The following is a 14,229-nucleotide window of genomic DNA, read 5'->3' as shown; positions in this document are numbered from 1 at the left end:
ATTTGCATCCTTTTACTAATTCCATCTACTTCATACTCTGTTCTAGCCGCACTGGCCTCTTTGCTTATGCTCTCAACTCAGAGCCTTTGCACTTGCTGTTCCCTCTGCCTAGAACACCCTTCCCCCTCATCTACTTCAGATCTTTACTCAAATATTTTTTTCCATAAGTGTTTTCCTGACCACTCTATTTAAAACGAAACATTTCCTCCCCTGGTCCGCCAGGCACACACACAGACACACAGACACACGTATACATATACATAGTAATACCTACCCTCATTACCTACTTTATTTTTCTTCACAGCACTTGCTAACTTCTGTTATAGTATATATCTTATTAATTCATTAGTTTTATTTATTTTCTGCATTAGAATAAATTCACTAAAGAAAGGCAGTTTGTTTTTTCATTCACTGCTAATATCTTGTTATCTAGAACAATGTCTGGTACATAGCATGTACTCTGTAAATACTTATTAAATGAATGAATTTATTCTTACAACAATGCCAGGAGATGATTACTACACTTCACAGATGAGAAAAAGAATACCACCAAAACTACCACCAACAATAACAAAAAGACAAAAACAAAAACAGATGCAATGAGGTTAAAGAACTATTCAAATATTTTTTAAACATTAAACTTTAAAAAATGCTTATTAATAAGAGACAGTTTAAATAATTTATGGTATAATTAAATAATGGAATAATATGCAGCCATAAAAAATTATGAGGATAATCTTTATATTCTGATATGGAATGATCTCCAAGATGTGTTTTTAAGTAAGGTATAGAAGTATCATGTTATCCTTTGCTTCAAAATCAGGAAAAAATATACATTTGCTGGTGTATGCATAGTCTAAATCTGGAAATATACACAAGAAACATTGAATACCACCGGAGATAAAAGCTTGGTGACTAGGGATAGTTGTAGGAGGGGTCTTGTCTCTCTATGATGATTTGTACCTTTAAAATTTTGAGCCATCTGAGTGTGCTACATAGTCAAAAAGAAAATTAAACAGTAACTTAACTAAAGTCAGAAACCTAGTAAGTGACAGACAGTGACATTTATATTCAGGACTGCCTAACTCAAAAGCCCACTTTCTTTCCACTAGCCCATATTGTCTCACAGAGAAATTTGGCAGAATCAATGCATTTAATTTTTCTACTTGGTTGAATTCTTGAAAATCATCTCTAATATATAGAAGGCAAAGAGATATTGACTTTTAGCAGGTCTTTCAGTCGAGTGAATGTCAATGGTGTGAACAGCATAGAGAAGAGTTTGTATACCTTTCTTCCTGCTGAAATCATTTCTTTTCTCTGCTTTCTTAGTCTGCTGAAATCATTTCTTTTCTCTCCACAGCTGCTGGCTGGCAACTCAAGAAAGCAGTGGTTTGATAACAAGTCCATTGTTGTGGTCATTCATCATACCTGTGACCATTATCCTCATTAGCAATGTTGTTATATTTATTGTCATTGTAGTCAAAGTGCTGTGGAAGAATAATCAGAATCTGAAGAGCTAAGATTCCCAATGAATCAGAAGCTGGAAGGCATGGCTCATGTAGTACTAAATATAGCACAGGAATACATCCACAGCTCCTAGAAGAGTTTCCAGATTTGGGGGAAATGGCAAGGATATGTGGTTTGCAGGACAGATTTTCTCTTAAACTTTGTCTCAGAAGGTGGATCTTCTCATCTTCCAACATCAAGACTACAATGTGAGTCTATTGCATTACCTAAGATACTTTTGCACTGTATGAGCCCAACTAAAAACCCAACCCAAAGACATCAAGAAAAAAATGTATCCCCCAATCCCCAATATTCATGAAATCAGATTTGAATAATTAAAAATATGAGAGGGTTGTGAGGAGATGCTGGTCACTGTATTTTCATTTTAGAAACTAGTAACTGTAGGTTATATTTTACATGTGTTGCCTGAATCACATAACAGCTTTAAATTTTTAAAAATTTGTTGCAAACATATACAAATTGGAACATTGGGCAACATTGGGCCCACATTCCCTGCAGATGGGGCATGTGCTCTCTGGTCTATCAGTTCCCATGTGGACTGCTTCTTTCCTCTCTGTAACTTTTCTGACCCCAATAAGCATTTTCATTGTCATCACTAATATACAGAAAGAGCTTTCAGTTGGAGAGACAAATAACAGAAGCTATTAAACACATACACTCCCCTCACCTCCACATCCCACAGCATGAATTGGTTAGAACACAGTGCTAATGAGGCTGTGAATTCAGGCTTAATTCTACGAGACTCTTCTTAACCCAAGTAGACTTACTATAAGTACATCTGTGAACTTTGTTGGTCACCATATAGATCCATTTTGAATGAACAGATGGGTGAAAACAGCCATCATTAGTGGGAATGTAATCTTAAACATGTACTTTACCAATCAAGAGTACCATCTTTCCTATATGGATGATAACCCATATTGAGGGGAAAAATGTGGAGAAAAGCCTATCACTGATAATCATTCAAACCTATATTTTCTTAACAATGCAGAAAAACCTTGGTGAAGTCTTGTTAGCCTAATTGTAAGTTAAGTTATATTTCTTTTATACAAAGCAATATCATTTTGGCCACAGACATCAAACAAATTTGTAATGTTTCAAAATTTTGACTGGCAACTCATGGTTCTTAAATTAGCTTAGTTACAGTGAAGAGCAGGTTACAATTTAATTGTTTAACAAATTATCTTCTATGTATCAGTTAGCTTTTGCTGTATAACAAATTACCCCCAAATTCAATGGCTTAGAATGATAAATATTTATTACTTGTCATAAGTTTGAGTGTCGATCATGTAGTTGTTTTGGTTTTGGCTGGCTTGAATGCTGGTAGATAACTTAGGATGAATCACTTTCATGTCTGATGGTTGTTGGTTGGTTGGTATTGAGTGGGAACTGCTCATTTGGGAAAGCTCGCCTCTGCTGCATGTGGTCTCTCTCTTAACATAGTACTCTCAGGGTTCCAAAGAGCAATAAGAAAGAACACGCCCAGATGAGTGGAATGCTTTCGAGCCTTTGTTTGTGGAACAAATGCTAATGTCCCTCTGGTCAAAGTGAGTCATATGGCCAAGCTCAGGTTCCAGGGATATAGACTTAGCATGACAGGGAAGAAGGTCACTTTGTGCTTTAATAAATTTTCATTCTGATATCAACTTATGACATGGCACGGTCCCAGATGCCCCAAAAAAGGAATTACTGATCCAGTAGTTATAATCGCTAACATCAAATTCAGTTCCAAAGAAAAAGTTAATTCTATGTGAAATTTGCCTGCAGTAGTATTTCAGGAACTGTTTATGCCTGAGCTTTTAAGCAGATATCATTGTCTTCCTCCCTTCGTTCCTTCCTCTCTTCCTCTCTTTCTCTCTTTTATTCAGAGTGACATAGGTTTTTCCACCTGAGGCATAATATTGTTTAATGAACAGTGTATATGTGCAGCTGAATACATATTTTCAGTAGGAGGGTAACAATGATATTAATAAGTAAAAACCTGAATGAACCATGTTTCCTTTCTTGTTTTCTCTTACTTAGCACAAAGAAGTTTTCAATCCTAAAGAAGTTTCTTAGCACATTATCTGTTGCAGTCGTTTTTGGAGTTACCTGGATTCTGGCATACTTAATGCTAATGGATGATGATGGCATCAGGGTCACCTTCAGCTACTTATTCTGCCTTTTCAACACTACTCAGGTATGGTGTGGATTAGTCTGAAAGTAGTAGACTATGGAGTGGTGGAGATGATATCACCTGGACCAAAGTTTTCTTATCTTAAAACTCCCTGAAGGTCATTGCTTAGTTAATTTCGGGTGACTCTATTTTTAATACACTTCGAGGAAAGGGGAAGAAAAACTTTTTTATGACTTACCTACTATATCCTTTCCTGTACTGGAGTTCATGGAACATAATTGCAATGGGGTTGGCCAATGTTGGTCCCTCTTCTCTGAGCAGAAGAGATTTTGTTGAGCAGCTAGCTTGGGAGGCACCTCCTTTGCCTTTCTGCCATGCAGCAGGTTCACAGCACCTCACCGTGGTTATATGGTCAATCTTACAGTGATCCCTGGAGCTTGGACCCTGTGGGATTGGCTTAATTTCTTCTTTCTCTCTTTTTTGAAATTTTATGATTATCTTATTTTTTAAAAAACTTTATTGAGGAATAATTGGGAATAATTGCCAACTATTACTGTATATTTTAAAATGTACAACTTGATGATTTGATACACATATACATATAGAATGATCAAAATAACACATCCATCACTTTACATAGTTAATTTTTTTTCTTTTTTTTTAATTAAAGTATAGTGGAAGTATAGTTGATTTACAATGCTGTGTTAGTTTCTGGTATACAGCAAAGTGATTCTTTTTTTATATAAATAAATAAATAAATATATACATATACATATATATATATATATATATATATATACTTTTTCACATGCTTTTCGATTACAGGTTATTACAAGATATTGAGCATAGTTCCCTGTGCTATACAGTAGGTCCTTGCTGGTTACCTTTTTTTTTTGGCTGCATTGCGTCTTTGTTGCTGCATGTGGGCTTCCTCTAGTTGTGGAGAGCAGGGGCTATTCTTCGTTGCGGTACATGGGCTTCTCATTGTGGTGGCTTCTCTTGTTGCAGAGCATGGGCTCTAGGCACACGGGCTTCAGTAGTTGTGGCTCCTGGGCTTAGTTGCTCCATGGCATGTGTGGTCTTCCTGGACCAGGGATTGAACCCGTGTCCCCTGCATTGGCAGGAGGATTCTTAACCACTGCACCACCAGGGAAGTCCCTGGTTACCTATTTTTTATATGGTAGTGTGTACATGTTAATCCCAAACAATTAATTTATCTCCCCCCATCCTGTTATACCCTTTGGTAACTATAGGTTTGTTTTCTATGTCTGTGGGTCTATTTATGTGTTGTAAATAAGTTCATTTGTATTATTTTTAAAGACATTGTTAAATATTTTCTGTGTGTATGGTGAAAATGCTTAACTACTCAGCAACTTTTAAGTACATGATACCATATTATCAACTATAGTCACCATGTTGTACATTGGGTTCTTATTCTTCTTATAGTTTAAAACTTTGTACTCTTTGACCTATACTACCCCATTTACCTCTCCCCCCAGCCCCTGACAACCACCATTCTATTTTCTGTTTCTATGAAATTGGCTTTAAAAAAATTCCACATGTAACTGATACCACATGTGTCTGTCATTCTTGTCTGACTTATAGCAATTAGCGTAATGCCCTCCAGGCTCATGTATGTTGTCACAAATGGCAGGATTTCCTTCTTTTTTATGGCTGAATAATATTCCATTGCATGTATCTACCATGAATTTTCTTTACACATTCATTCATCAAAGGACATTTAGGTTATTTCCGTATCTTAGCTATTGTGAATAATGCTGCAGTGAACATGGGTGTGCAGTTTTCCCTTCAAGATAATGATTTCAATATTTAGGATAGTTTTTTCAAATTTTAGGATAGATGTTTCTGTGAAAAATACCATTGGAATTTTGGTAGGATTGCATTGACTCTTCAGATTACTTTGGGTAGTATGGAAATTTTCACAGTATTAATTTTTCCAGTCCAAGAACACAGATACCTTTCCATTGATTTATGTCTTCTTCAGGCTTTTTCATCAGTGTCATAGCTTACAGTGTATAGATTTTTCCTTGGTTAAACTTATTTCTAAGTATTACATTGTTTTTTATACTATTGTAAGTGGGATTGATTTATTAATTTCTTTTTCAGGTAGTTTGTTGTTAGTGTATAGAAATGCAAATGATTTCTTTTTCTTTTTTTTAAAATCTTGGTTGGAGTATAATTGCTCTACAATGGTGTGTTAGTTTCTGCTTTAAAACAAAGTGCATCAGCCATACATATATATTCATATATCCCCATATCTCCTCCCTCTCACGGCTCCCTCCCACCCTCCCTATCCCACCCCTCTAGGTGGTCACAAAGTACCGAGCTGATCTCCCTGTGCTATGTAAAATGTATCTATTTTACATTTGGTAGTGTAAATATGTCCATGCCACTCTCTCACTTCGTCCCATCTTACCCTTCCCCCTCCTCATGTCCTCAAGTCTATTTTCTACATCTGCGTCTTTATTCCTGTCCTGCCACTAGGTTCTTCAGAAGCTTTTTTTTTTTTTTGAGATTCCATAGATATGTGTTAGCCCATGGTATTTGTTTTTCTCTTTCTGACTTACTTCACTCTGTATGACAGACTCTACGTCCATCCACCTCACTACAAATAATTTGATTTCATTTCTTTTTATGGCTGGGTAATATTCCATTGTATATATATGCCACATCTTCTTTATCCATTCATCTCTCGATGGACACTTAGGTTGCTTCCATGTCCTGGCTATTGTAAATAGAGCTGCAATGAACATTGAGGTAGATGACTCATTTTGAATTATGGTTTTCTCAGGGTATATGCCCAGTAGTGAGATTGCTAGGTCGTATGGTAGCCTATTTTTAGTTTTTTCAGGAACCTCCACACTGTTCTCCGTAGTGGCTGTATCAATCTACATTCCCACCAACAGTGCAAGAGGGTTCCCTTTTCTCCACACCCTCTCCAGCATTTATTGTTTGTAGATATTTTTATGATGGCCATTCTGACTGGTGTGAGGTGATACCTCATTGTAGTTTTGATTTGCATTTATCTAATGAGTAGTGATGTTGAGCATCCTTTCATGGTTTGTTGGAAATCTGTATATCTTCTTTGGAGAAATGTCTACTTAGATCTTCTGCCCATTTGTGGATTGAGTTGTTTGTTTTTTTGATATTAAGCTACATGAACTGCTTGTAAATTTTGGAGATTAATCCTTTGTCAGTTGCTTCATTTGCAAATATTTTCTCCCATTCTGAGGGTTGTCTTTTGGTCTTGTTTATGGTTTCCTTTGCTGTGCAGAGCTTTTAAGTTTCATTAGGTCCCATTTGTTTATTTTTGTTTTTATTTCCAACTCTCTAGGAGGTGGGTCAAAAAGAATCTTCCTGTGATTTATGTCATAGAGTGTTCTGCCTATGTTTTCCTCTAAGAGTTTGATAGTTTCTGGCCTTACATTTAGGTCTTTAATTCATTTTGAATTTATTTTTCTGTATGGTGTTAGGGAGTGTTCTAATTTCATTCTTTTGCATGTAGCTATCCAGTTTTCCCTGCACCATTTATTGAAGAGTCTGTCTTTTCTCCACTGTATATTCTTGCCTCCTTATTCTAAAATAAGGTGACCATATGTGCATGGGTTTATCTCTGGGCTTTCTATCCTGTTCCATTGATCTATATTTCTGTTTCTGTGCCAGTACCATACTGTCTTCATTACTGTAGCTTAGTCTGAAGTCTGGGAGCCGGATTCCTCCAGCTCCATTTTTCTTTCTCACGATTGCTTTGGCTATTCGGGGTCTCTTTTGTTTCCATACAAATTATGAAATTTTTTTTTCTAATTCTGTGAAAAATGCCATTGGTCATTTGATAGGGATTGCATTGAATCTGTAGATTGCTTTGGGTAGTATAGTCATTTTCACAGTGTTGATTCTTCCAATGCAAGAATCTGGTATATCTCTCCATCCGTTCATAGCACCTTTAATTTCCTTCATCAGTGTCTTACAGTTTTCTGCATTCAGGTCTTTTGTCTCTTTAGGTAGGTTTATTCCTATGTATTCTATTCTTTTTTTGCAATGGTAAATGAGAGTGGTTCCTTAATTTCTCTTTCAGGTTTTTCATCATTAGTGTATAGGGATGCAAGAGATTTCTGTACATTAATTTTGTATCCTGTTACTTTACCAAATTCATCAATCAGTTCTAGTAGTTTTCTGGTAGCATCCTTAGGATTCTCTATGTATAGTATCATGTCATCTGCAAAGAGCGACAGCTTTACTTCTTCTTTTCCAATTTGGATTCCTTTTTTTTTTTTTGTGATACACGGGCCTCTCACTGTTGTGGTCTCTCCCGTTGCGGAGCACAGGCTCCAGCCGTGCAGGCTCAGCGGCCATGGCTCACGGGCCCAGCCACTCCACGGCATGTGGGATCTTCCCGGACCGGGGCACGAACCCATGTTCTCTGCATCGGCAGGCGGACTCCCAACCACTGTGCCAACAGGGAAGCCTTTGGATTCCTTTTATTTCTTTTTCTTCTCTGATTGCTGTGGCTAAAACTTCCAAAATTATGTTGAATTATAGTGGTGAGAGTGGACAACCTTGTGTTGTTCCTGATCTTAGATGAAATGGTTTCAGTTTTTCACCATTGAGAACGGTGTTGGCTGTGGGTTTGTCATATATGGCCTTTATTATGTGGAGGTAAGTTCCCTGTATGCCTACTGTCTGGAGGGTTTTTATCATAAATGGGTGTTGAATTTTGCTGAAAGATACTTCTGCATGTATTGAGATGATCATATGGTTTTTCTCCTTCAATTTGTTGTTATGGTGTATCACATTGATTGATTTGCATATATTGAAGAATCCTTGCATTCCTGGGATAAACCCCACCTTGATCATGGTGTATGATCCTTTTAGTGTGCTGTTGGATTCTGTTTGCTAGTATTTTGTTGTGGATTTTTGCACCCATGTTCATCAGTGATAATGGCCGGTAGTTTTCTACTTTTGTGGTATCTCTGTCTAGTTTTGGTATCAGGGTGATGGAGGCCTCATGGAAAGAGTTTGGGGGTGTTCCTACCTCTGCTATATTTTGATAGAGTTTGAGAAGTATAGGTGTTAGCTTTTCTCTAAATGTTTATAGAATTCGCCTGTGAAGCCATCTGGTCCTGAACTTCTGTTTGTTGGAAGATCTTTAATCACTGTCTCAATTTCAGTGCTTGTGATTGGTCTGTTTATATTTTCTCTTTCTTCCTGGTTCAGTCTTGGAAGGTTTTGCTTTTCTAAGAATTTGTTTATTTTTTCCAGGTTGTCCATTTTATTGACATAGAGTTGCTTGTAGTAATCTCTCCTGATCTTTTGTATTTCTGCAGTGTCAGTTTGTACTTCTCCTTTTTCATTTGTAATTCTGTTGATTTGAGTCTTCTCCCTTGTTTTCTTGATGAGTCTGGCTAATGGTTTATCAATTTTGTTTATCTTCTCAAAGAACCAGCTTTTAGTTTTATTGATCTTTGCTATCGTTTCCTTCATTTCTTTTTCATTTATTTCTGATCTGATCTTTATGATTTCTTTCCTTCTGCTAACTAAGGGTTTTTTTGTTCTTCTTTCTCTAATTGCTTTTGGTGTAAGGTTAGGTTTTTTATTTGAGATGTTTCTTGTCTCTTGAGGTAGCATGGTAGTGCTATAAACTTCCCTCTGAGAACTGCTTTTGCTGCATCCCATAGGCTTTGGGTCATCGTGTTTTCATTCTCATTTTTTTCTAGGTATTTTTTGATTTCCTCTTCGTTTTCTTCAGTGATCTCTTGGTTATTTAGTAGTGTATTGTTTAGCCTCCATGTGTTTGTAGTTTTTACAGATTTTTTACTGTAATTGATATCTAGTTTCATAGAGTTATGGTTGGAAATGATACTTGATACAATTTCAGTTTTCTTTAATTTACCTAGGCTTGATTTATGACCCAAGATATGATTTATCCTGGAGAATGTTCCATGAGCACTTGAGAAGGAAGTGTATTCTGTTGTTTTGGATGGAATGTCCTATAATTATCAATGCAGTCCATATTGTTTAATGTATCATTTAAAGCTTGTGTTTCCTTATTTATTTTCATTTTGGATGATCTGTCCATTGGTGAAAGTGGACAGATTAGAGTCCCCTACTATGTTAAAGTCCCCTACTATGATTGTATTACTGTCGATTTCCCCTTTTATGGCTGTTAGCATTTGCCTTATTTATTGAGGTGCTCCTATGTTGGGTGCATAAATATTTACAAGTGTTATATTTTCTTCTTGGATTCATACCTTGATCCTTATGTAGTGTCATTCTTTGTTTCTTGTAATAGTCTTTATTTTAAAGTCTATTTTTTCTGATATGAGAATTGCTACTCCAGCTTTCTTTTGATTTCCATTTGCATGGAATACTTTCTTCCATCCCCTCACTTTCAGTTTGTATGTGTCTCTTGGTCTGAAGTGTGTCTCTTGTAGACAGCATATATATTGGTCTTCTGTTTATATCCATTTAGCCAGTCTTTTTCTTTTGTTTGGAGCATTTAATCCATTTACATTTAAGGTAGTTATCGATATGTATGTTCCTCTTACCATTTTCTTAATTGTTTTGGGCTTTTTATTGTAGGGCTTTTCCTTCTCTTGTGTTTCCTACCTAGAGAAGTTCCTTTTAGCATTCCTTGTAAAGCTGGTTTGGTGATGCTGAATTCTCTTAGCTTTTGCTCATCTGTAAAGGTTTTAATTTCTCCATCTTATCTGAATGAGATCCTTGCTGGGTAGAGTAATCTTGATTGTAGGTTTTTCCCTTTCATCACTTTAAATATGTCCTGCCACTCCCTTCTAGCTTGCAGAGTTTCTGCTGAAAGATAAGCTGTTAACCTTATGGGGATTCCCTTATATGTTATTTGTTGTTTTCCCCTTGCTGCCTTTAACATTTTACTTTGTCTTTAATTTTTGATAGTTTGATTAATATGTGTCTTGACATGTTTCTCCTTGGATTTATCCTGTATGGGACTCTATGTGCTTCCTGGACTTGATTGACTATTTCCTTTCCCATATTAGGGAATTTTTCAACTATAATCTCTTCAAATATTTTATCAGTCCCTCTCTTTTTATCTTCTTCTTCTAGGACCCCTGTAATTCGAATGTTGGTGCATTTAATATTGTCCCAGAGGTCTCTGAGACTGTCCTCTATTCTTTTCATTCTTTTGTCTTTATTCTGCTGTGCAGTAGTTATTTCCACTGTTTTATCTTCCAGGTCACTTATCCGTTCTTCTGCCTCAGTTAATCTGCTATTGATTCCTTCTAGAGAATTTTTAATTTCATTTATTGTGTTGTTCAGCATTGTTTGTTTGCTCTTTAGTTCTTCTAGGTCCTTGTTAAACGTTTCTTGTATTTTCTCCATTCTATTTCCAAGATTTTGGATCATCTTTACTATCATTACTCTGATACTTTTTCAGGTAGACTGCCTATTTCCTCTTCATTTGTTTGGTCTGGTGGATTTTTACCTTGCTCCTTTATTTGCTGGGTGTTTCTCTGTCTTCTCATTTTGCTTAACTTACTATGGGGTCTCCTTTTTGCAGGCTGCACGTTCATAGTTCCCGTTGTTTTTGGTGTCTGCCCCCAGTGGCGAAGTTTGGTTCAGTCGGTTGTGTAGGCTTCCTGGTCGAGGGGACTGGTGCCTGTGTTCTGGTGTATGAGGCTGGAACTTGTCTTTCTCGTGGGCAGGACCATGTCCAGTGTTGTGTTTTGGGGTGTCTGTGACCTTATTATGATTTTAGGCAGCTTCTCTGTTAATGGGTGGGTTTGTGTTTGTGTCCTGCTATTTGTTTGTCATAGGGTTTCCAGCACTGTATCTTGCTGGTCATTGAGTGGAGCTGAGTCTTAACGTTGAGATGGAGATGTCTGGGAGAGCTTTCACCATTTGATATTACCTGGAGCTGGGAGGTCTCTTATAGACCAATGTTCTGAACTTGGCTTTCCCACCTCAGAGGTACAGGCCTGACACCTGGCTAGAGCACCCAGACTCTACCAGTCACATGGCTCAGAAGAAAAGGGAGAAAAGAAGGAAAGAAATGAAAAATAAATATAATAAAAGTTTTTAAAATAAAAAATTATGAAAAATAAATCAAAAAGTAATAAAAAAGAAAGAAAGAAGAGAGCAACCAAACCATGAAACAAATTCACCAATGATAACAAGCACTAAAAACTATACTAAAAACAAAGAAACAAACAAAAAACCTGGACAGATAGAACGCTAGGACAAATGGTAAAAGTAAAACTATACAGACAAACTCACACAAAGAAGCATACACATTCACAAAAAGAGAAAAAGGAATAAAATCTATATATAAAAGGAAAAAAAGGAAGAGAGCAACGAAATCAATAAACAAATCTACCAATGATAATAAACTCTAAATACTTAACTAACATAAACTTAAAACCAGAAACAAATTATATGCAGACAGCAAATCCCAAGTCTACAGTTGCCCCCAAGGTCCACTGCCTCAATTTTGGGGTGATTCAGTGTCTATTCAGGTATTCCAGAGATGCAGGGTACATCAGGTTGATTGTGGAGATTTAATCCGCAGCTCCTGAGACTGCATGGAGAGATTTCCCTTTCTCTTCTTTGTTCGCACAGCTCCTGGGGTTCAGCTTTGTATTTGGCCTTGCCTGTGCGTGTAGTTCACCTGAGGGTGTCTGTTCTTTGCTGAGACAGGATGGGGTTAAAGTAGCAGCTGATTAGGTGGCTCTGGCTCATTCAGGCTGGGGGTAGGGAGGGGTGTGGAATGTGGGGCAAGCTTGTGGCGGCAGAGGCCGGCATGACATTGCAACAGCCTGAGGCGCACCATGTGTTCTCCCCGGGAAGTTGTCCCTGGATCACGGGACCCTGGCAATTGTGGGCTGCACAGGCTCCTGGGAGGGCAGGTGTGGATAGTGACCTGTGCTTACACACAGGCTTCTTGGTGGTTGCAGCAGGAGCCTTAGGGTTTCATGCCCGTCTCTGGGGTCCGTGCTGTTAGCTGGGGCTCGCGCCCGTCTCTGGAGCTCATTTAAGCAGTGCTCTGAATTCCCTGTCCTTGCGCCCCCTAAAACAATGGTCTCTCTCCTCTAAGGGAGTTTCAGACTTTTTCCCAGACTCCCTCCCGGCTAGCTGTGGCTCACTAGCCCCCTTCAGGCTGTGTTCATGCAGCCAACCCCAGTCCTCTCCCTGGGATCTGACCTCTGAAGCCCGAGCCTCAGCTCCCAGCCCCTACCCGCCCCAGTGTGTGATCAGACAAGCCTCTCAGGCTGGTGAGTGCTGGTCAGCATCAATCTTCTGTGTGGGAATCCATCCACTTTGCCCTCTGCACCCCTGTTGCTGTGCTCTCCTCCGTGGCTCTGAAGCTTCCCCCACTCCCACCCACTGTCTCTGCCCGCGAAGGGGCTTCCTGGTGTGTGGAAACTTTTCCTCCTTCACAGCTCTCTCCCAGAGGTGCAGGTCCCATCCCTATTCTTTTGTCTCGTTTTTTGCTTTTTTCTTTTGCCCTACCCAGGTATGTGGAGAGTTTCTTGCTTTTGGGGGAAGTCTGAGGTCTTCTGCCAGCATTCAGTAGGTGTTCTGTAGTAGTTGTTCCACGTGTAGATGTATTTGTGGGGAGGAAGGTGATCTCCATGTCTTACTCCTCCGCCATCTTGAAGGTCTCCTGCAACTGATTTCTGTATGTTATTTTTTTATCCTGCAACTTTACTAAATTTATTTATTAGTTCTGGTTTTCTGGTGGAGTCTTTTGGGTTTTCTATATTTAAGATAATTTCGTCTGCCAGCAGAGACAGTATTATTTTTTGCTTTCCAACTTGGATGCCTGTTATTTCTTTTTCCTGGCTATTGTTCTGACTAGGACTTCCAGTAGTATGTTGAATGGATGTGGCAAGAGTGGGCATCCTTGTCTTATTCCTGTCTTAGAGGAAAGGCTTTTAATTTTCACCATTGAGTGTGATGTTAGCTGTGGGCTTGTCAGATGTGGCCTTTATTATGTTGATGAACAATCCTTCTATACCTTATTTGTTGAGAGTTTTTCTCATGAAAGCATGTTGAATTTTGTTAAATACTTTTTCTGCATCTATTGAAATATTCCCGATTTTTGTCCTTCATTCTGTTCATGTGGTATATCACATTTATTGATTTGCATGTGTTGAACCATTCTTGCTTCCAGGGTTGAGTCCCATTTGATCATGGTGTATGATCCTTTTAATGTATTTTTGAATTCAGTTTGCTAATATTTTGTTGAGGATTTTGCATCTATGGTCATCAGGAATATGGCTTGTAATTTTCTTTTCTTGTAGTGTCCTTATCTGGCTTCAGTATTAGGGTGATGCTGGCCCTGTAAAGAGTTTGTAAGTGTTCCTTCATCTTCACTTTTTTTGGGAGAGTTTGAGAAGGTTTGGTATTCATTCTTTAAATGTTTGGTATAGCTCACCTGTGAAGCCATCTTGTCCTGGGCTTTTATGTGTTGTGAGATTTTAAATTACTGATTCAATTTCCTTGTTCATTATTGCTCCATTTAGATTTTCTATTACATCTTGATTCAGTCTTGGTAAGTTGTTTCTGAATTTTTTTCTTTTAATTCTTTT

The 14,229-nt window shown here is 37.9% G+C and overlaps 1 protein-coding gene across 1 annotated transcript in view; it reads left to right on the top strand.

Moving 5' to 3' along the window:
- Positions 1-14,229, top strand: part of ADGRG7 (adhesion G protein-coupled receptor G7) — a gene marked incomplete at both ends in the record, with an annotated part of 97,322 nt that overhangs the window by 72,283 nt on the left and 10,810 nt on the right. The window contains 2 exon segments of the mRNA XM_079921441.1: positions 1,361-1,516; positions 3,550-3,706. Coding sequence (XP_079777567.1) covers positions 1,361-1,516; positions 3,550-3,706 — 313 coding nt within the window.

Source organism: Stenella coeruleoalba (genome assembly GCF_951394435.1).
Source record: "Stenella coeruleoalba genome assembly, chromosome: 5".
Classification (NCBI taxonomy): domain Eukaryota; kingdom Metazoa; phylum Chordata; class Mammalia; order Artiodactyla; family Delphinidae; genus Stenella; species Stenella coeruleoalba.
The sequence above is the reverse complement of the archived record's forward strand: the minus strand, read 5'-3'. Positions and strand labels throughout refer to the sequence as shown.